At 44.8% G+C, this 22567-nt stretch overlaps 2 protein-coding genes and 1 pseudogene across 7 annotated transcripts in view; all 3 read right to left on the bottom strand.

The window, feature by feature from the left end:
• Nucleotides 1-3474, bottom strand: part of STON1 (stonin 1) — a 147106-nt gene extending 143632 nt beyond the window's left edge. For all 3 annotated transcript variants that reach the window (XM_038006916.2, XM_038006915.2, XM_038006913.2), the window contains exons 1-2: nt 3377-3474; nt 2735-2920 (exon numbers count right to left, since the gene is read on the bottom strand). The gene's annotated coding sequence lies outside the window, so the exon portion shown is untranslated. The remainder of the gene's footprint in view (nt 1-2734; nt 2921-3376) is intronic.
• Nucleotides 3475-9395: 5921 nt separating this feature from the next.
• On the bottom strand, nt 9396-10148 carry LOC103220310 (peptidyl-prolyl cis-trans isomerase A pseudogene; annotated as a pseudogene).
• A 7891-nt stretch (nt 10149-18039) lies between these two features.
• Nucleotides 18040-22567, bottom strand: part of PPP1R21 (protein phosphatase 1 regulatory subunit 21) — a 70724-nt gene continuing 66196 nt past the window's right edge. For all 4 annotated transcript variants that reach the window (XM_038006911.2, XM_007970697.3, XM_007970698.3 and 1 more), the window contains 2 exons: nt 21621-21749; nt 18040-18724 (listed from right to left, as the gene is read on the bottom strand). In XM_038006911.2, coding sequence (XP_037862839.2) covers nt 18695-18724; nt 21621-21749 — 159 coding nt within the window. In that variant the 3' untranslated portion in view covers nt 18040-18694. The remainder of the gene's footprint in view (nt 18725-21620; nt 21750-22567) is intronic.

Raw genomic sequence — 22567 nt, 5'->3', positions numbered from 1 at the left:
CAAGCGATTCTCCTACCTCAGCCTCCTGAGTAGCTGAGATTATAGGTGCCTGTCACCACACCCAACTAATTTTCCATATTTTTAGTAGAGACAGGGTTTCATCATGTTGGCCAGGCTGGTATTGAACTCCTGACCTTAGGTGATCCACCCGTGTGGCCTCCCAGAATGTTGGGATTACAGGCGTGAGCCACTGAGCCCGGTCTACATCTTTTTTTTTTTTCTTTTCTGAGACGGAGTCTCACTCTGTTGCCCAGGCTGAAATGCAGTGGCACGGTCTCAGCTCACTGCAACCTCCATCTCCCAGGTTCAAGTGATTCGCCTGCCTCAGCCTCCCGAGTAGGTGGGATTATAGGCACCCGCCGCCATGCCCACCTAATTTTTGCATTTTTAGTAGAGACAGGGTTTCACTATGTTGGCCAGGCTGGTCTCGAACTCCTGACTTCATGATCTGCCTGCCTCGGCCTCCCCAAGTGCTGGGATTACAGGCAGAAGCCACTGCACCCAGCCCATCTTTTTTTTCTTAAGAGATGGGGTCTCACTTTGTTGCCCAGTCTGGTCTTAACTCCTAGCCTCAAGCGATTCTCTGGCCTCCACTTCCCACAGTGCTAGGGTTACAGGCATGAGTCACCACACCTGGCACTTCACAGGCATGAGCCACTGTGCCTGGCCTTTTCCTTTTTTATTTATTTGTATCATTTTGCTTCTTAACCACCTCTGCCTTCCTTGCTCTCCACCAGTCCCACACTTCATGTATTGATATTTCCAACTCATCTGACTTGTCCAGATGATCAGTGGCTGCTTTCTGTGGCTGTCTGGAGATGTAGCCTTCATCTCACCATCCTGACCACCTACTCCTTAGGTTCAGGCCCCTGTGGCCTTCATTACATCCCCAGCCTCTCCTCGGACTGCTGGGCAGACTCTTGTGCCCATGGCAAACCATCCAGTTTAACAATATTTCATGAGGTGGTGCAAAAGCTGGACAAGGCAGAAAGGCAACTTTTCTCTAAACTGTATAAGGTTGACTTCCAGGATATTAAGTGAACTATTAAAAATTCTCAGGAAGAGGAAGAGACTAAAGATTTTTATCTGAGCACAGAGCACAGTACATTGTTTTTCTAAGCAACAGGGCCAAACGAGTTCAGAATTTATGGACTTACTTTTTTTTTCTTCTTTTTTTTTTTTTTGGATTTACTTTTTGAATGGAAGTCACAACATTTGCCTACCAATTATTATTTTTTTCTTTTTTTTAGACAGAGTCTTGCTCTGTCGCCCAGGCTAGAGCGCAGTGGTGCGATCTCAGCTCACTGCAACCTCCGCCTCCCAGGTTCAAACGATTCTTCTGCCTCAACCTCCCGAGTAGCTGGGATTACAGGTTCCCGCCATGCTGCCCAGCTAGCTTTTGTATTTTTAATAGAGCCAGGGTTTCATCATGTTGGCCAGGCTGGTCTCGAACTCCTGACCTCAACTGATCTGCCTGCCCCAGCCTCCCAAAGCGCTGGGATTACAGGCATGAGTCCCTGTGCCCTGCCTTAATGATGTTTTGAGACCACAGTAAAACATAACTGATTCATACCAATGGGGAACTGTCAAACTGAATCAGTGGAGAGAAGTGAATTACATCCTTTTTAACATAAACTTTTATTTCCAGTAGAACTCAAATAAAATAAAATCTTTATTTCCAAATGGTCCAATACTTGGACCTGTTTTTTAAGGAGTTGTTCAGAATCTGATCTACTACATTTGTTACAACCACATTTATTGTTTGTATGGAAACAGGAGTGGCTAAAATTTTGAGAAGCGTGTTCTTCCTAAAAACGTAAAAATTCAACATCCCCCAGCAACCATGCTCACACAGTTCACTCCTTGGTAGAACTTTTTCTTCCCACATCATGTGGAAGAAAACCCCAGCTCAGGCTGCTCCCGGCTGCTCTGGTTCTGAGTGTGCAGAGGTTTGCAATATCAGCCCCAGGTCAAACCCTGAAAAATCTCTCCAGACTCCAGACTTGATCTGTCCAGACCCATCTGAGAATTAATAGGCTCCCCATCGTGCCCAGAGAAGCAAGCCTGTCATGGAAACACTGATTCAATCATAATAACTACTGACATAAAAACCACACAAATGAACTAAACATTTCTTCCACCCAATCAGAGTCTAGGGGAGGCCATAGCTTCAGGATTAAAATAAGTAGGGCTGTTTTTATTATGTGGTCCAGCTCATTTGAGCCTCTCCCATTGCCTTGTTTTCACAGCTCCCTTTTATGAGAAAGAAAGTGAGAGTGGGGGAGTTGGGAGGGAGACTGGAGCTATGCAGACGGGAATGCCAGGCTGGGAATACCAACAGTGTGGTGCATGTCAGGCAAATTAAAACTTCTAGCCTGGAGGAGGCTGTAATCGTGTTTGCGGTTAGTCTGAAAACAAACTACACTGAACTTCTATCTCCCAGGAAAACAGTCGGGTGTGGACTGAAGTCAAAAATTAGTATTTTTAGCAAGTATTCTCTCTCTTCCGTTTATTATTTTCTTCCTTCTTCTGTCTTTAGATATTAGAAACGGTAATTACATGAAGTATCATTATTATTAGAAGAAAGCACAGTTAGAGGAGTTAAAAATAAAAAGATGCCAAACCAACAGAAACAGTGCATTCCTAAGGAGGAATATATTTTAATTTTTCCCTGTACTCAACGAGGTTTGTGGGCCCAAGGGACCCAACCCCGATACCCGGTGAATGGTCATACCTGCAGGAAATGTTTGGGCCAGTGTGGTGCCCCCGCGGCTGTGGCCCGGTGGCCTGACTCCTTGCCTGCCTTCCAAGGCAGCTGGGGACTCCGGGCTGTAGGCGCCGGCTGAGGTCCGAGCTGAGGTCCCAGGGAGCGGGAAGGGGGCAGCAGCTCAAATAACAGCAGCCAGAAAGAGGAGGGAGTCTGGGGGCGGGAGAGAGACACAGAGGCCCCGAGGGAGGCGTGAAGGGCGCAGAGCTGGTGGCCCGGGTCCGAGAGGTCCAGGGGCCGCGCGCGGGTGAGAACGAGCCCCGGCCCTTGCCCACGGAACTTAGTCGATATTCTTTTTTTTTTTTTTTTTTTTTTTTTTTTTTTTTGGTGTTTGAGTTTTCTCTTTAGAGTCAAACCCCGGTCCCAGCAGCAGCCTCAGAACAGAGGGGAGGCGAGGAGTCCCTGCTGGGGGGCCACCCCTCTGCGGGCCCCAGGGCGCCCCTGGGGACGGCCAGGGCGGGCGCGGGGAGATGGGGAGGCGCCGAGCGGCCCTGGAGACGCCCGTGTCCCGGGGCGCCCGCAAACTTTCCCAGAGACAGCGGGAGGCCCCACCCTGGAGAGGGGGGTCCCAGGACTCTCCGTCTCTGTCCCCCGGGGCTGGTCACTCACCGGCAGCGCGGTTGGAGCTCCGATTCTGGCCGCAGCCATCCACAGCGGGAGGAGGAGAAAGAGGAGGGAGAGGAGGAGGAGGGGGAGGAGGGCCCGGGGCCGCCGAGTGGAGGGCGGGGAGGGGCGACCACAGCTCAGTGACTCCTCCCGCCCCCGCCCCCGCCCCTCCTCCCCTGCTGAGCCTCCCTTCTCTCTTCACGCCTTCTTTCCCACCCCGAATCCCCCAGAGTTTTTCTGGTGTCCGACGCTCCATTCTCTTCCCTCCAGCGCATCTTCTGTCCCCGAGTCTCCAGCCTCCCAGAGGAGGGGAGAGCGCTCCCTCCCGCAAAAGTCGGGGGGCAGAGCGGGGGGCCAAGTATATGAGTTACGTTTCGATGCCCCCTTGAAGCAGATAGCTTGGACCCTTGGGAGGTCTGAAGTCACCCAGCACCCCCAGGCCTTGTCCTCACCTCTGGGTGGGGATGATGGAGGGCCTTTGCGGTCGTGCTTTCTAAGTTGCTTCATGGAGTTTTGTTTTGTTTTGTACCCCCGCCTCACCCCACTCCCCACTCCCTACCCCCCACCTTGTGATTAGGAGAACTAAAGAACTACTAAAGCCCCACCTTCCTGGGCGAATCAATCACAGCAGGAGGAACGACACAAGATAGCTTAGTGAGGGCCAAGCTGTGGGGGCGGGGAGGAGGTAAACGCGTCCAGGTGCCTCCTCTGTGCTGCCTGCAGAGTGCAGGGAGAGGGAGAAGGGGCGTTGTCCTCCCAGGAGAGGCTGCAGGGTGGCTCGTAGTCCCTATTCCATCACCTGCTGGCAAATGACTCTAGGCAAGTCACTTGGCATCTCAGCCTCTTCCTCAAGTGGGGCTGCCTCAGTGGGAGCCAGTCAGAATGAAAGCACCCTCCCCAAAACCCAGGACGAGAGACTGAGTTTGAACAGGCTCAGAGGGGAGAGAAAAGGGCATTTAAGGTCCCAGGGCATGGTGCTTTGGAGGTTGGCAGGACTGGAAGGCTTAGGGGAAGTGGGCAATGTTTAGATGGGAAGGTGGAGCTGGGAATGAAGCAGAATATAGGAAATCCCTGAAAGTTTTTAAGCGAAGGTGTACAATAGGCACCCAGTGAATCCTTGAGGATTGGAAATGACAAATAAGAAATACTGGTTTAACAGTGTGCAGGATGGACTACCTGGGAAGAAAGCGGTTGAATCCAAGGAGAGGGGTTAGGAGGTCCCGGTGAGCATCTCAGCTTGAAGTACTATGCTGGAAGGTGGAAAGGAAATGAATTTTTTTTTTTAATCATAAATTTCCTTGAGGAGCTGGGCTAACTCATAGGCAGTGTATCCAGAGTTGGTGAAAATGAGTGAACACTTCCTTGTATTTGCATAGCAGTGTAATTCTTTTAAATGTTCTTTCAGGTGTAGCCTTGTTTTTGACCTTGGAGTTCCCTGGTGAAATGGAAATATAGTCAGTACCCTATTTGACCCCCAGCCAGTGTTAAGAACCTGCCCTCAGGGCTTTGAGGAAGGAAAGTGACATTCCAAGAGGGCACTTCTTGAGATCCTGAAATCACACAGCCAGGATCTATTTAGGATACTTTTATTCTCAGATAAAACTACTAATTGTGCTTATGCTTAATATATCCTAAACACAGAAAAAGGCACTGGTTTCTCCTCAGCTTCTCATTTCCTCCAGCTACCTTCCAGTAATGGTTAAGAGTTGAGGAAGGGCAGGTGAGAGCCTAGGGAATAGGAAGTCAACTGACTGGCTGGTTGACTTGTCAGAGATTGTTCCATGGAAACAGACAGGTACTGGACCCTGGTAAGGAGCTGAGAGAAGTGGAGCAAGAAGGACACAGGAAGCAGGACGAGGAGGAAGGGAAGAAAAAGAAAAGTGGCAACTTCTCTTTGTTGTCCTCATGCTTTGACCCCAGGCATTTTGGGGTCCCCAAATTGAACCCCCAAATTGAACCTTTTGGGTCCTATGTCCAGCCCACCTTTCACCAGTGGGTCTTCCACAGAGGTCAGCTCATCTCAGAAACCGCCATAGCTAACTGGAGACAGGACTCATGCAGGAAGCAATGCCACATTTGACAAACAGTAATCATCACTGCATTTACAGTGTTCTGTACGCACCTTTTAAATTCTGTCATCTTTGAAAGAAGCAGTAGGGCCTTTATTAGTGGGTAGCCACCTGGTGAAAGAAATCTCTTTTGGAATCTTTGACACTTCTGCAAAGCAAATAGGCCCATAATTTTCTAAAGACTAAATACAGTTGGTTGAAAACCATTTTGTCTTTTGCAAAGGACAGGCCTTCCCCCTCTGTGTGATTCAGCATTGCCCCAAAGGTTGCCAGTTTCATGAATGAAGATTTATTTCTTGCAACTCCACCACGTATTTCCAAAGGATCCTTTCTGGTAGTGTCCCTTTGTATCAAAATCTGGTGGTAAACAGCTTAGCCTGGCCTCAATAGCTAAGCCACCACAGCCGTTCATCGCAGCTGTGACCTCATTTTACTCCAGTTACTGTTCTGTCTCTTGCTTTACAATAAGTAGACCCTCAAACTATGTCATTCTCCTTTTTATTAGCAGATTTCTCTTTCCTGGCAGTTTTTTCATGGAAATATTTAGAACTTCCCAACTGTTTAACAAGACATCCCCAAAGTATCTGTAGATAATGACCTAATAGGTGATTAGCTTGGAATTCCTCAAAACTCACGTCAGCTGAAGCTGTCAGGATCATTTAATATACATTCAAGGGGAGGGCTAAGTCCTAAATGCTTCGTAGGAACATTCCTCTCTAAAAACTTGGCAAGAGCAAATCTCTATTTACATTATAACACTCATTCAAACTATGACTTTTTGGCTGAGCATGGTGGCTCAGGCCTGTAATCCCAGCACTTTGGGAGGCTGAGGCAGGCAGATCACCTGAGGTCAGGAGTTCAAGACCAGCCTGGTCAATATGGTGAAACCCCATCTCTACTAAAAATACGAAAATTAGCAGGGAGTGGTGGTGGGCGCCTGTAATACCAGCTACTCAGGAGGCTGAGGCAGGAGAATCACCTGAACCCAGGAGGCGGAGGTTGCAGTGAGCCAAGATAGCAACACTGTAGTCCAGCTTGGGTGACAGAGCAAGACTCCATCTCTCTGTCTCTCTCTCTCTCTCTCTCTCTCTCTCTCTCTCTCTCTCTCTCTATATATATATATATATATATATATATATATATATATATAGTTAAAATAGTTAAAATGAAATCGAAAAAATTTAAAAATCACCATCTTGAGTACATGGTGCATTTTGCTCTGATGTTTGATAAACAAACACTGTTTTTAAATGATTTTTTTTTTTTTAAGCTATAAGTAAACCCAAATACTCTTTGGATGGAAAATTCCAAAGATAAATAAAAAGCCCACATCTTCACTGAAAATGCCAAATGAAATCAATGATACTTAGGAGTATGATAATCAGTTCAGAATGGCTCAAGATTGACTGTCCTTTGTCCTGAGATGGGATACTCTTGAGTGTAGTTGAGCCACATTGATCATTGCTACAGCTGGCCAGTCCCTTGGCTTGATTCCTAAAATGTATCCAGCTTTCATTTATTGAAACCCTACTGTGTATAAGACATTCTCCTAGGCACTGTGGGGGAGTAAGTATAAGGCACAGTTCCTGCCTCTCATCTGTTGCTGTTAAGGAAGATGGCATGTATTGAGAATAACTACATGAGACATGTTGACAATTTACCACAATACAAGAGGTCTCCTAAAGAAATATAGGAAAGCTGAAGAAAGGAAGAATATTCTCCACCATCTCAGCAAGACGTATGTGAATGACATTTTGTTCTTAGTTAACTGATCCGTGCTATTTCTATTCTTGGGCCTATAAGATGTCACCACTAAGCTATTCCACTACTATCTGGTGTTTAGGGAAGCAGTGGGGTTGAGCTGAGAGATAATTAAAGCCACTGGTAAAACAAACACAAAGGTTCTAAATGGGGAGATACCTTTTGAGGCCCCTATACCTGCAAACAAGCCAACAGATTCCAGTATGTTTCCATCTACCAGTCGATTCGATTCTTCTAATCCCTTTTTTTTTTTTTTTTTTTTTTTTTTTTTGAGACAGGTTCTCATTCTGTCACCCAGGGTGGAATGTGGTGGCGCACTCTTGGCTCACTGCAGCCTCCACCTCCCCGGTCACAGGTGATTCTCCCATCTCTGCCTCCTGAGTAGCTGAGACCACAGGCACATGCCACCACATCCGGTTAGTTTTGTCGTTGGTGGTGTTGCATTTTTTAGTAGAGGCGGGGTTTTGCCATGTTGCCCAGGCTGCTCTGGAACTCCTAGCCTCAAGTGATCCCCCCACCTCGGCCTCCCAGAGTGCTGGAATTAACAGGCGTGACCCACCGTGCCCTGCATATTCCTCTTCTTATAAAGAGTTATCCTAATGCTCTCTAACCCTTTTTTTTTTTTTTTTTTTTTTTTTTGGAGATTTGGAAGAGCTATAATGGGTTTTCCTGCTCCAATGCTTTGATTGCCAGTTAATTTCCTAATTTGGAGCTAACTACTAAACTGCTTAAAAATTTAAGACAAAGAGGCAACCACTTACTGACAAGCTTTCCATTTATTGCCATGGTATCTGAGGACATGGCTCTTAGCCGAGAACAGAAGCTTCCTCTTCTATCATAAAACAAACTATTCCCTTGTTAATATGGCTCTGCCAGATGTTTTCTTAGCCATCATCAAATATGTCGCTATCTTCATATGTAAAAGTAACAGAAGAGTTTGAAGCGCTTTAAGATCTGAGAGCAACTTCCAGGGTTAATGCTACATCAAACCATAAACTGCACGTTTTTCTTTCTGAATTCATATGTTCTTTATGAATTATAAAGGCTTAAATTCATAGCCATTTGGAGAGAGCCTTTTGTCCCAACTCTTTTGGTGGCTTTCTTAGCTAACTGGGTCTTCAATTATTTTTCACTTTTGTTTAGAAATGGTGTAGCTGAGTTTTGTTTTGTTTTGTTTCAAAGGGTAATGAACTTAGAAAGTGGTCATGTTGTTAAAAAGTATCTGTGTTAGTTAAGCCGGGCATGGTGGCTCATGCCTGTAATCCTACACTTTGTGAGGCCAAGGCGGGTGGATTGGGTGGATTGCCTGAGCTCAGGAGTTCAAGACCAGCCTGGGCAACACGGTGAAACTCCGTCTTTACTAAAACACAAAAAATTCGCCAGGCATGGTGGCATCCACCTGTAGTCCCAGCTACTCAGGAGGCTGAGGCACTAGAATCCTTGAACCCAGGAAGCAGAGGCTGAAGTGAGCTGAGATTGTACCACTGCACTCCAGCCTGGGTGCCTGGGTGACAGCGCAAGACTCTGCCCCTGCCTCCCCCTCCCCGCCTCCCCCCCCCCAAAAAAAAGTATCTGTGTTAGTTGAACTGATACAGTTTCTTACAAAAAACAATGGAGAATCCAGTTGTATCAGCTTTGCAAATTGAGTAGTATTGCGTGTAACAACTAAATTGGGGGAGGGGGGGTGGTGGCAACGAAGGATATGACAAAACAACGGTTTTTTATCAGTTTCTTAAAGTGTGCCTGGAGGCTCTTACCCCTTCAACCCAAGATCGCTGGGTTTGCTATTGAACACAGTGTGAATGGTGCCCTCTAGAGCTGTGCAACCAGGTAATTTACTCCCCCCTTCCTATTAAATACCATTTTTTTTCTCCTTTGAAATGTCTTTTTTTTTTTTTTTTTTTTTTTTTGAGATGCAGTCTCCTTCTGTTGCCCAGGCAATCTCGGCTCACTGCAACCTCCGCCTCCTGGGTTCAAGCAATTCTCCTGCCTCAGCCTCCTCAGTAGCTGGGATTACAGGCTTGCGCCACCACAACCAGCTAATTTTTTCATTTTTAGTAGAGACAGGGTTTCACCATGTTGACCAGGCTGGTCTCGAACTCCTGACCTCAAGTGATCCACCTACCTCAACCTCCCAAAGTGCTGAGATTACAGCCATGAGCCACTGAGCCAGGCCTCATTTGAAATTTCTTTTTTTTTTTTTTTTTGTTACTTAGTTTTTATTTCATAATCATAAACTTAACTCTGCAATCCAGCTAGGCATGGGAGAGAACAAGGAAAACATGGAACCCAAAGGGAACTGCAGCGAGAGCACAAAGATTCTAGGATACTGCGAGCAAATGGGGTGGAGGGGTGCTCTCCTGAGCTACAGAAGGAATGGTCTGGTGGTTAAGATAAAACACAAGTCAAACTTATTCAAGTTGTCCACAGTCAGCAATGGTGATCTTCTTGCTGGTCTTGCCATTCCTGGACCCAAAGTGCTCCATGGCCTCCACAATATTCATGCCTTCTTTCACTTTGCCAGAGACCACATGCTTGCCATCCAACCACTCAGTCTTGGCAGTGCAGATGAAAAACTGGGAACCATTTGTGTTGGGTCCAGCATTTGCCATGGACAAGATGCCAGGACCTGTATGCTTTAGGATGAAGTTCTCATCTTCAAATTTCTCCCCATAGATGGACTTGCCACCAGTGCCATTATGGCGTGTGAAGTCACCACCCTGACACATAAACCCTGGAATAATTCTGTGAAAGCAGGAACCCTTATAACCAAATCCTTTCTCTCCAGTGCTCAGAGCACAAAAATTTTCTGCTGTCTTTGGAACCTTGTCTGCAAACAGCTTGAAGGAGACGCGGCCCAAGGGCTCGCCATCGACGGCAATGTCGAAGAACACGGTAGGGTTGACCATGGCTAGTAGTACAGGACTTTCCTCGGCAGCAGCGTCTGCAAAGCCTGAAATTTCTTATAACACAATTCTAACTTTTTTTCTCATTCAGAATTTCTTGTAACGTAAGCCCACTTTAATTAAAAACACATTTATATATGCATGAAATAAAAAGCAGGAATAAGCAAAAACGTTAATAGCTAAATCTCTGCTCCTGATACTTTTCATTTTCCGAATTTTTAAACATTTTAATATATACTTTTTAATAGAGATGGGATTTCCCTATGTTGCCCAGGCTGGTCTCAAACTCCTGGGCTCAAGTGATCCTACTGCCTCGGCCTCCTAAAGTGCTGGGATTATAGGTGTAAGCCACCACACCTGGCCCAGTATTCCAGATTTTCAACAATATGTGTGTAATATATAATCAGGAAAAAGCAGGAAGTTTTGTTTCAATTTTGAAAATTCCATCTTCTCCAGAAAGCAATGAATGATTTTTTTTTTTTGGAGACACAGTCTCACTCTGTCATCCAGGCTCAAGTGCAGTGGTATGATCTCGGCTCACTGCAACCTCTGCCTCCTGGGTTCAAGCAATTCTCATGCCTCAGCCTCCTGAGTAGCTGGCATTACAGGAGTGCACCAGCAGGCCTGGCTAATTTTTATATTTTTAGTAGAGACAGGGTTTCACCATGTTGGCCAGGCTGGTCTTGAACTCCTGACCTAATGTGGTCCACCTGCTTTGGCCTCCCAAAGTGCTGGGATTACACGCATGAGCCACTACTCCTGGCCTGCAATGAAGGATTAATTAAAAGTCTTTTTTTTTTTTTTTTTCTGTTTTTCACTCCTATGCAGATTTCAATCCCTAGTCTGTGCATAGACTGAGAATCTCCTCTTTTTTTGGGCAGGGGAGGGGACAGAGTGAGACTCTGTCACCCAGGCTGGAGTGCAATGGTGTGGTCTCGGCTCACTGCAAGCTCCACCTCCCGGGTTCAAGTGATTCTCCTGTCTCAGCCTCCCGAGTAGCTGGGACTACAAGTGGGTGCCACCACACCCAGCTAATTTTGTATTTTTAGTAAAGATAGGGTTTCACTATGTTGGCCAAGCCGGTCTCAAACTCCTGACCTCGTGATCCGCCTGCCTCAGCCTCCCAAAGTGCTGGGATTACAGGCATAAGCCACCGCACCCGGCCTCTTGTTTTTGGGTTTTTTTGAGACGGAGTTTCACTCTTGTTGCCCAGGCTAGAGTGCAACGGTGCAACCCTGGCTCACTGTAACCTCCACCTCCCAGGTTCAAGCAATTCTCCTGTCTCAGCCTCCTGAGTAGCTGGGACTACAGGTGCCTGCCACTATGCCAGGCTAATTTTTTGTATTTTTAGTAGAGATGGGGTTTCAACATGTTGGCCAGGCTGGTCTCAAACTCCTGACCTCAGGTGATCCACCTGCCTCGGCCTCCCAAAGTGCTGCGTTTACAGGCATAAGCCACCACGCCTGGCCGATCTCCTCTTTCACTTTCCATGCCACAAGAGGCCCAGACAAGAGAGAGAGAGAATTTGTTCAAGAGGTGGGCTGTAAACACAAGTAGAGGGTCAGGGCAGTCACTAGAAGGGCTTATGGAGTTAAGAAAGGGTTGTTTTGAGGATGAGAGGCACTTGATGCCCAGGATATTGAGGAAGGCAGATCCCAAGACAACAGCAGTGCTGCCATCCCAGAGATCAAATGAGACAGTCTGGAGCAGGTCAGATGGTTCTGGGAGAGAATTCCTGAAGATGGAAGTTGGCTGAACACCCAACTGACTTTGACCACACTGCGAGGAGCGTTATACACCCGGGAGAGAAGTTAGGAATAAACTAGTGATAAGTACCATAGAAAACATTGTGAATAATTTTTTTAAAAAAGACTCCAGGGAAAACAGTTGTACAAGAAAGGAAAACTAATCACAGTAAATTACATGACTCAGCTATCACCAGTATTTGAATAGTCATAATGAAGTACATACTGAATACTGACCCAGTCCAAATGTTTTTGGCTTTTTGAGACGGAATCTCGCTCTGTTGCCCAGGCTGGAGTGTAGTGGCACAATCTTGACCCACTGCAACCTCCGCCTCCCAGGTTCAGGTGATTTTCCTGCCTCAGCCTCCCAAATAGCTAGGATTACAGACACACGCTACCATGCCCGAATAATTTTTGTATTTTTAGTAGAGACGGGGTTTCACTATGTTGGCCAGGCTGGTCTTGAGCTCCTGACTTCAAGTGATCTGCCCATCTCGGCCTCCCAAAGTGCTGGGATTACAGGTGTGAGCCACCACGCCCAGCCTTTAGTTTTATTTTTTTAGAGACTGGGTCTCACTCTGTTGCACAGGCTAGAATGCATAGGACAATCACGGCTCACTGCAGCCTTGGAACTCCTGGGCTCAGGCAATCATCCCCCCTCAGCCTCCTAAGTACCTAGGAGTACAGGCTTGAGCCACAGGGCTAGACCCAAATGTCAATGTAACTAGTTTAAACAGTGAGTGTATGTATGTGTATGTGAGTGATGCAAAGGGGAGGCAGATGAAACAAATACTCGTCTTCCAACTGTAAATTCGATTAATAATGCCTAACAAGAAGAGCAAAGGTAGCATGCCATTTGGAAATATAGATAACAAAATAGTGAATGGAAGAGGTTTTTCTATGGGGAACATGAAATGGCAGGAGGACCAGGGGTCTATTTTGTTTGTTTGCCTTATTTTATCTTAGTAATAACTGTTTAAGAACAGCCTAATGCAAAGTAAGTTCAAAACTTAATTAAAAATACAGATACAGGCTGGGCGCAGTGGCTCACACCTGTAATCCCAGCACTTTGGGAGGTTGAAGCGGGTGGATCACCTGAGGTCGCGAGTTTGAGACCAGCCTGATCAACATGGTGAAACTCCGTCTCTACTAAAAATACAAAAATTAGCCGGGTGTGGTGGTGCATGCCTGTAATCCCAGCCACTTAGGAAGCTGAGGCACGAGAATCACTTGAACCCAGGAGGTGGGGGTACCACCAGATATGGTGCCACTGAACTCCAGCCGGGGCAACAGAGTGAGTCCCTGTCAAAACAAGAAGAACAAAAATACACACACACACACATTTATACAGATACTACTTTAAAAAGAAAAGCCTCCATTTTTTGTTTTTTTTTTTTGAGATGGAGTCTCACTCTGTCGCCCAGGCTGGAGTGCAGCGGCATGATTTCAACTCACTGCAACCTCTGCCTCCCAGGTTCAAGCAATTCTCCTGTCACAGCCTACCAAGTAGTTGGGACTACAGGCGGCCACCACTCCGGGCAAATTTTTGTATTTTTAGTAAAGACGGGGTTTCACTATATTGGTCAAGCTGGTCTCGAACTCCTGACCAGGTGCTCCGCCTGCCTTTGCCTGCCGAAGTTCTGGGATTACAGGTGTGAGCCACGCGCCCTGTCAAAAAAGCCACCATGTATTATCTCTTCCTTGGTGCTCTGAGATAATCCCAGGACAGGGTGAACAAATGAGTTCGTGATTATAATTTGCGTGTTCACTCCCTTGTCTCACTAAAAACAGGCTGTAAGCGCTTCTCAAGGGCAGTCAGCACGTCTGGTGTGCATGCATGCCACAGTCTGCTGAGCACTGAGCACACAGCAGGCACTCGGCACCCACTTGCCAAATGAATGGTGACATGCGTAAGACAGGCTCCCATCTTTACAAACACCCGCAGAACTCAAGTATTTACAGACGAAATGACCCAGTGTCCGAGAATGGCCTTAAAATACTCCAGAAAAAAAGAAGTGTGGAAAAAAGATAAAACAAGATTGGCAAAATGTTCATAAGGAGTGATGGGGACATAGGGCTTATATGAGTCTATTTTTGTGCATGTTAGAAAATTCCCATAATAAAACAGTAACAACAAGGACATTTACACAGAAAGAGGACCAGAATGAAGGGATGGCATCATGGCATAAATATATAAAATGCAGAATCTGGTGTTCAGCAAGGCTGGTGTAACAAGGAATATGTACATAAAAATGAGGGATCAGGGCAAAAAATTATGTCACAGGCAAACCATATGCCAGGGACTTTAAATTAGCTCAAGAAGTTCACTAAAAGCTGACTGAAAGGAGGCACAGGGGCACTTAGTGAAGATGTAGAAAGGGGATGTTGAATGAAACACTGCTGGAGTTGCTAAGAAATGTAGGATTTTTCCTTTTTTTTTTTTTGAGACAGGGTCTTGCTCTGTCACTCAGGATGGAGCGCACTGGTGTGAACACGGCTCACTGCAGCCTTGACTTCCTGGGCTCAAAAAATCCTCCTGCCTCAGCCCCCCGTGTAGCTGAGACTACAGTCGTGCACCAACACCCCCAGCTAATTTTTAAAAAACTTTTGTAGAGGTCTCACTATGTTACCCAGGCTGGTCTCAAACTCCTGGGTTCAACTGATGCTCCTGACCCAGCCTCCGAAAGTGCTGGGATTACAGGCATGAGCCACTACACCCCGCCAAAATTTAATATTTTGTCTTCCAAATATACAGAACCTGAAGGAGTTGAAAACCCTCAATTTAAAAGGCTCATAGCACAGTAGTGAATAATCCAAGCTGAGTCAGGCTAGGCTGGGTTTGAATCCTGGCTCCAACAGGTACTGTGTGACTGTGGAAAAGTTGCTTAGTCCCTCTAAGCCTTGGCTTTCTATCTGTAAACTGGGGATAGTAATAGTATGTGTGAGACATGGTTGCTGGGAAGTCTAAATGAAGTAATACATGTCAAGTCAGACCTATGCCCAACTTATGGTAAGTGATTAATAAACAGTGGTTATTATATGCTTTGGGAGGTGACTGCCAAGAGAGCAAAGACCTAAGTCAAGTCAGCAGAGCACAATTTTGCCAGGGATCCAACGGTGCCCTCTACAGTCCTGCCCTATCCCTCAGCCCTAGGAAAGCTCCCAGGGGAACAGTCCCCTACAAAATGGCCAAGCAGTCCACAAGCACTGCCTCAGAACCTATAAGGCCACACACCATGCAAGACAATGGAGGTGTCTGGTCTGGGAACTCTGACAGCTGTCACAGATGGTGGGAGATACAACTCTCAGCCACCAAAGAAAATAGGGAAACAATCCCAAGATTCACATTGTCTCTAAGGGAAAAACAGGCTCATTGCCCAGGAGACATGAAACTTTCCTGATCCAGAGGTCTGAGAGTTTTTACTGTAAGCAGTAAAAGTAGAGGGAGGGTACACTGTGTATATGGAAGAGAATGAGGAGAAAGTGAGCAAGCAAGTGCCACATACACACTACTACTAGATTGTGCCCAGCAGACAACAAGGAGCCACTGTGAAGGCTTTCCATCTGGAGAATGGCTATGGCAGAGATATGTTTGAGAAAGATGGCCTAGTCAGGTGCGGTGGCTCACGCCTGTAATCCCAGCACTTTGGGAGGCCGAAGCAGGTGGATCACCTGAGGTCAGGAGTTCGAGAGCAGTCTGGTCAACATGATGAAACTCCATCTCTACTAAAAATACAAAAATTACCCAGGCATGGTGGTAGGAGCCTGTAATTCCAGCTACTTGGGAGGCTGAGGCAGGAGTATCGCTTGAACCTGGGAGGTGGAGGTTGCAGTGAGCTGAGATTGTGCCACTGCACTCCAGCCTGGTCAACAAGAGTGAAACTCCATCTCAAAGAAAGAAAGAAAGAAAGAAAGATGGCTTGGCAGAAGGGGTGGAAGGACTGGAGTACAGGAAGACAACTGGTATCCAGGGCTCAATTTAAGGTGCTGAATAAGGAGAGATCAGAAGTGAGTGGCACTGCAAAGACAGGAAGATTCAATAAGATGACCAACGAGATGTGTGAGGTGAAGAGGAATCAAAAGTGATTCCAGGTCTCTGGCTTCCATTACAAGCAGGTGGAAGCTACTTGCTCCTCCCTCAGTCCTCATGCTCAGTCAAGTTTGTTCAGGCCAAAGCCTTTGGCTTCATCTTTGACTCCTCTCTTCCGCTCACACCCCACATCCCGTCCAATCAACATTCATTCAACAAATATTCACTGATGCCAGACAGTGTTCTAAGCACAGGGAACGCAGCAAGACAAAAACACCTGACTTCTGGAAGCTGCATCTAGTGGGAGAAACAGGTTATACATAAGATACATAAGCAAAATATATCATATGTTAGATTATAAGTACTAAGGAGTAAAATAAAGCAGAGAAAAGTAATAGAAGTACGGGGGAAAGGAGTTGCAATCTTAGATAAATCTGTCAGCAAACTGTATCAATGGTGGCACGTGCCTGTAGTCCTAGGTACTTGGGAGGCTGAGGCAGGAAGATTGCTTGAGCTCAGGGGGTTGGGGCTGCAGTGAGCTGTGATCACGCCACTGCACTCCAGTCTGACGGAATGTGACCCTGTCTCAAAAAAATTCAATTAATAAAAAACAGTATGGGGTAAGTTCGGTCTATTTGGAAGCTGAGGGAGAGAAAATCAGTAGAATGAGACACTGAAGATCTAAAAGTGAAAAAACAAGCACTACAAAAAGCATGGCATTCAGAGTATCAGAAATATCCTAGCTTTAAGGGTAGCAGAGACACTTCCGCCTCTGAAGCAGGGGAGACTGGGAAGCATGGGTAAATATGCAAAGCAGTGGGGCAGTTGAGAAGTGATTTTGATGGTACAGATGGTACAGATCCTAAGACTGAAGGGGGCAGTCCTTAAGGAGAGAAGTGGTGTAGCCATTATTGAAATTTAGAATAAAAATGGACTAAAAATACCCCAAGGACTGTCCTGGAACAATGAAAGGCTGGCGGGGGCTCGAAACCCTAAGTTCTTGACAGAGCTAATCAGGATGGCTCTTTTTTCTTTTCTTTTTTTTTTTTTTTTAAAAGACAGAGTCTCACTCACTCTGTCACTGAGGCTGGAGTGCACTGGCGCTATCTCAGCTCACTGCAACCTCCATCTCCTGGGTTCAAGTGATTCTCCTGCCTCAGTCTCCCAAGCAGCTGGCATTACAGGCACATGCCACCATACCTGGCTAATTTTTTGTAGTCTTAGTAGAGATGGGGTTTCACTATGTTGACCAAGCTGGTTTTGAACTCCTGGCCTCAAGTGATCCACCTGCCTCAGCCTCCCAAAGTGCTGGGATTACATGTGTGAGCCACTGTGCCAGGCCCAGCAGGGCTCTCTGATGTTTCCCTCACAGTGTTTGGGGGTCTACATACAGCTGCAGTGAAAACAGCTGGCTGAGTTGATAGAAACTAACAATGCACAGGGCAGAGAAAAGAGAAAGGGCAAGTAGGCTAGGGACATGAAGGGCTGGGAAAAATGGAACTGAACCAACCCAGAGATTCCCCAACTCAGGATCCGAATGCTTTCACTGTGAGGACTGGGCCTAATAACCAGAGTCTCTCTGCATGGTGGGCTGCTGAGGACTTCGGGCAGAGGCCAAGGAGTTGGCTTTTGTGCTGAGCACAGAGGGAAGCCGGTGATGGGCTCTCAGGTAAACTCCAGAATAAAACATTTTAGAGGGGACTCGCAACTGTCTAGAGAGTAGCCTCAAGAAAGATGGTGCCACAGGTGGAGAGGTAAGGAGAAGGGGGTTTCAGGAACCCCTCAGCTAATGTGGAGACCTGGACATGGGTGAAATGGGCCTGTGTAAGCAGTTCAGAAAGGAGTAATATATTTAGGGCCTCGGGAGGAGGAGTGGAGAGTGCTGGCAGAGCCACTCCTGACACTGATACAACACAATGTTTATGATATAAGCCAAGGGGAGCCTTAAGGGCTCAGGCTTTTTGCTTGAAGTGTGGTTTTAAGTAGCTTTCAAGGCAAAACTCAACAGCCTTACTAAAGGATTAACTGTAGAATTATTCCAATTTGAGGAATCAGAGGATTACACCTAAGTCGGTTGGTATTTGATATGTTTTGTAAAAGCCAACTTTAATAGGGTTCAGTTTCCTTTATCAAATTTTCATAGAGAGACTGAAAGTGTGATATAAGTATGAATTTATTGGCATGAACTTCCTTTAGCTATTACTCTAACACAGGGTATCAAAGAGCTGAAGATAATGATACTAAACCCACAGGATCTGAAGTTTGCAGGGCTCCCTCCCCCTCAGAGAGAAAGGAGAGAGACAGAGAGACAGAAAGAAAGAGAGAGAGAGAGGGAAATATGAACAAATCTTTTAAAAAGAATCTGGAGAATGCCTTCAACTATAGTAAGAAGTAATGACAGTTTGACGATTTAAGCATTTTTTTCCAGAAACATATATCTATTCCATAGATACCAAATCGATTACCATATAATTGAGTTTGAAAGTATACAAAATATTTGTTGTTCTTACATACTGAAATTAAAACCTAATTTTAAAAAGTGCACAGTAAAAACAGCATAAGGAAACCTACAATATCCATGATATATGTATTGTTTTCCAATTACTGCCGACATCAACTTCTGTATTTGCCTCACTGGTTACAAGTATGTTTTAAATATTTCAAGGCCATTTCCAACACTGACTAGTTTACTAGGTCCAACAATACTTCAGCTTCCTGAAGGCAGCCAGCATGGACGTGGTCTCAGCCCCACAGCTCTGTGCAGCAGGAGCAGGTCTGGAAAGAACAGTCGCCAACCGGCTATTTGAAAACTATCGACTCTTGTTCTTTTTAGAATTCCCCTGTGCAAAGAAAAATATCAATAATAAGAACACAAACATAAAAAATAAACTCACATAGTTTATAAACCAAGCTGTCTGAAAGCCATATTTCACTTTGGAACACTTCCAAATGGGAGAATAGCTGATAACCTTGCATTAATTTATATTCAATAATCACAAAGTAGTTTGTTATACTCTCTCTCCTCTCTGCTTCCACAGACCCTATCCCTCTCGGGGCTGAGGACAGGAAATAAAGAAAGAAAAGAAAGCTACTATCTTGGATTTATCAAAACTACAAACATTCATTTTGTTCCAAAGACAAGAGAGTCTAAGATTTCAAGAAGCTGAATAAAAAACGTTAGCCTAAACATGTCTCGTCATTGTTTAAATAAACACCTTTTAAAGGTCTTAATAGGTAATAACTCTGAATATGTGCCAACACACACCCAAACGGCACTGATTATCTGTCAAAAGTCAGCTTGGATACTGGCTGAGAACAAATCAGGGAAGACAACTTAACTCCATTTCCTCAAATATGGAGATTTGAATTTTCTAGTTTTGTGTAATTTTTCTTCTTTCTGGAGAGGCTCCCTTCTTGGGAATACATTTTAATTAAATGCCTGTATTTAACTCTTAGGCATAAATATGTTTTCTTCATGGAAGAAATGCTTGCAGAATACAAACACTAAGAGCAAGATCATAGCAAACAAATGGTTGAGGGTGTTTACTTAGTATCCAATGGAGACAATGTCAGCCATAAGATGATGCTACAGTAATGTAAATTACTAAATGGGGGAAAAGCAAAATATAGGATTACAGAATGATCAAAGACAGGTTAATGATATAAATTCAAATTGAAGAAGGGTCTCTTAGAGTTTTATTAATGGCTGGTATTTTATCAACAAGCTCTAAGAAGCTGTGTGCAGTGGTTCACGCCTGTAATCCCAGCACTTTGGGAAGCTGCAGCCGGTAGATCACTTGGGCCTGGGAGTCTGAGACCAGCCTGAGCAACATGGTGAAACTCTGTTAAAAAAATACAAAAAAAGTTAGCCGGGTGTGGTGGTGCATGCCTGTAGTCCCAGCTACTAGGGAGGCTGAGGTGGGAAAAACTCTTGAATCTGGGAGGTGGAGGTTGCAGTGAGCCAAGGTCTCGCCACTGCACTCCAGCCTGGGTGACAAAGCGAGACTCCATCAAAGAAAAAAAAAAAAATGTCAGAGGAAACTTGAAAATTCCCTAACTTCTGAAGTAGCTGCAATCCAATTGCCTTCAGGACAATGAGCTTTGCTGTACTCAACATGTACCCCTCTCAATTCAAAACCAAATACTTCTGAAGTTCTAGATATTGAAAAGTTTTCAAAAATTATTGCTACTTCTTTTCAAATTTTAGGTGCTAAAACAGACTTTCTCATACTACTACACTAAAACAAATTATACATACCACGAGAAAACCCAAAACACTACCTCTTCAATGTGTGTTTTCTACCACTACTAAGAATGTAACTTGTGAATTAGATATTGCTCTGCTGGAATATGGAATATCAAGAAACCAAAAGGTTAAGGGATGCTTCCTTAAAAGGACCAGCCCCCCAACTCCCTTACCACCAAGCTCAAGTTTCCTGAACCACAAGTAACTGGAGAACCATAATGAGAACCATACTGGGTGGTAACAATAATCACAGAAACAGCCAAAAAAGCATCAGAGACAGCCTCCAAAGCAGCACAATCAGTGAATATCAAGAAACTATGTTGATAAACAAAATCATATAATGCAGATTCCAATGCATTAACATGATATATTTTCTAAGACCCTAAATGAACAAAATCCTGTCCTTACACCAATAGCAGATGCTAAAATAAAGCCATGGTTTCTTCATCTCTATTTCTCCCCAGTGTACACAGCAGAAACTCAATAAATGCCTGCTGAATCAAAAAGGGGCGGCAGCAGATCTCAAAGAGTGCAGGCTGGAGATGGTAAATCCCAGCTGGTGGTGGTATAATATTGAGTTATGAAAATGGGCTAAGCACATGAGATGATGCCAACTGAGTGAGCCCCTGGCCTCCCAAAGTTTACCTTTCATGGCAAAACGATATATACATTGTTACAGTAATAAGGACACGGTATGTGGATCTGCATTTCAGCCTAAACTTTCTACTCTCTCACTCTGGGCAAGCAGAGGGATTTTGGGAAAGGAAATCAAAGGAAATCTAGTTAAAAGGGTAAGACATTCCAAGGTTATATGAATATTTATGAGAATAAATTTTCTCAAGTTTACTCTTCAACAGTACCATTTCAGGTCTTACATAAATAAAGAGCAATCCCTTTCTTAAAGCGTTTTGTGAGTCCCCCTAACTCTTATGCAACAGTAGGAGAAATGCCCAAAATGCCAAAAAGCAGCTGATACCGTATTAAAGCCTTAGAGGCCAGACTTTCTCAGCTTTTAACTCAGCCAAAGACACTTAATACTTCTGGAAAAAAGGACAAATGATATTAAAGAAAATTATTTATAGATACTTTTTTTTTCTTTTTTAGAGACAGAGTCTCACTCTGTTGTACAGGCTGGAGTGCCGTGGCACAATCATAGCTTGCTGTGACCTCAAACTCCCAGGTTCAAGCAATCTTCCCACCTCAGCCTCCCAAGTAGCTGGGACTGTAGGCACAGACCCTCATGCTTGGCTAATTTTTTCATTTTTTTTATAAAGATGAAGTATCACTATATTGCCCACTCCGCTCTCGAACTCCTGGCCTCAAGGGATCCTCCCACCTCAGACTCCCGAAGTGCTGGGATTACAGGCTTCAGCCACTCCACCTGGTCCTTACACTTTAAATCTTATGTCCTCTTGCTCCTGAAATGCATGACAATAAAATGCCTCATATTAAATATTATATTACAGACTACCTCACCTCACCTCACATACCTTACTGGACATCTTTAGTGTGTCAATCTCTTCTCTCTGTTTAGATAATGTCTCATTCATGCTGCACAGGTGGTCACTCATCATACTTAACTGATCCTCGTAACTCCTCTTGGTAGTTGTCAGTTCATCCTAAACAGCAAAGAAAAAGAAAAATCAACATCGCACTAGTCATACCACTCTGAAGCTTTTTTAATTCACAAAAGAAAAACGTGGAATAGGGAAATTATAGTTTCCCAATAATTTACTGAATATTTCAAAATAGCTACAAAAGAAGAATTGTTATGTTCCCAACACAAAGGTAAATGTTTGAGGTGCTGGACATCCAAATTACCCTGATTTGATCATTACACATTGTACAAAGGTATCATAATAATCAAAATACCACGTCCCCCCAAACATGTACAACTATTTACATCAATTTTTAAAAAAATTCTTTTAATTGGAAACGCAACCTATCAAGATGGTCTATCTGATCAATTAACATGAAGGTGAAGGCACAAGCCTAACAAGAGAACAAAGTTAAAAGAAATGGGAAAACGTTTTTCTCAGCCTTCAAAATATGTTCATAATTTCTTTGCAAAAATTTAAGGGTTTCCTTCTATGCCAGGTATAAAATTATAAGAAAAGCCATCATTATCTTTCCAAATTCCCTTAGGTTTTGCTGAGCCATAGGTGAGGCCTACAACACACTGCCTCCATCCTACACCTCAATGGCCTACGGCCCTCCCGGCAGCACCGTCCCTGAAAGAAGCACCCTTCATCTCTCTTCCCATCTCTCATGCTCTCTTCTGCTGCCTAAAATCTAATCCTGTGTGCCTAGTTAATCTGATAAACGAATCTGAAGCAAAGAAGAAGTGGGTGTTGCTGTAGTGCTGTGTTTTTTCCTTGCCTGGCATCATGTTTTTATTAACAGAGGCTTTCTGAAAACAAAGATTTAAAACCAGGCA

The sequence above is a fragment of the Chlorocebus sabaeus genome, chromosome 14 (genome assembly GCF_047675955.1).
Source record: "Chlorocebus sabaeus isolate Y175 chromosome 14, mChlSab1.0.hap1, whole genome shotgun sequence".
In the NCBI taxonomy this organism is placed as follows: domain Eukaryota; kingdom Metazoa; phylum Chordata; class Mammalia; order Primates; family Cercopithecidae; genus Chlorocebus; species Chlorocebus sabaeus.
This window is presented reverse-complemented; position numbering and strand designations above follow the sequence as displayed.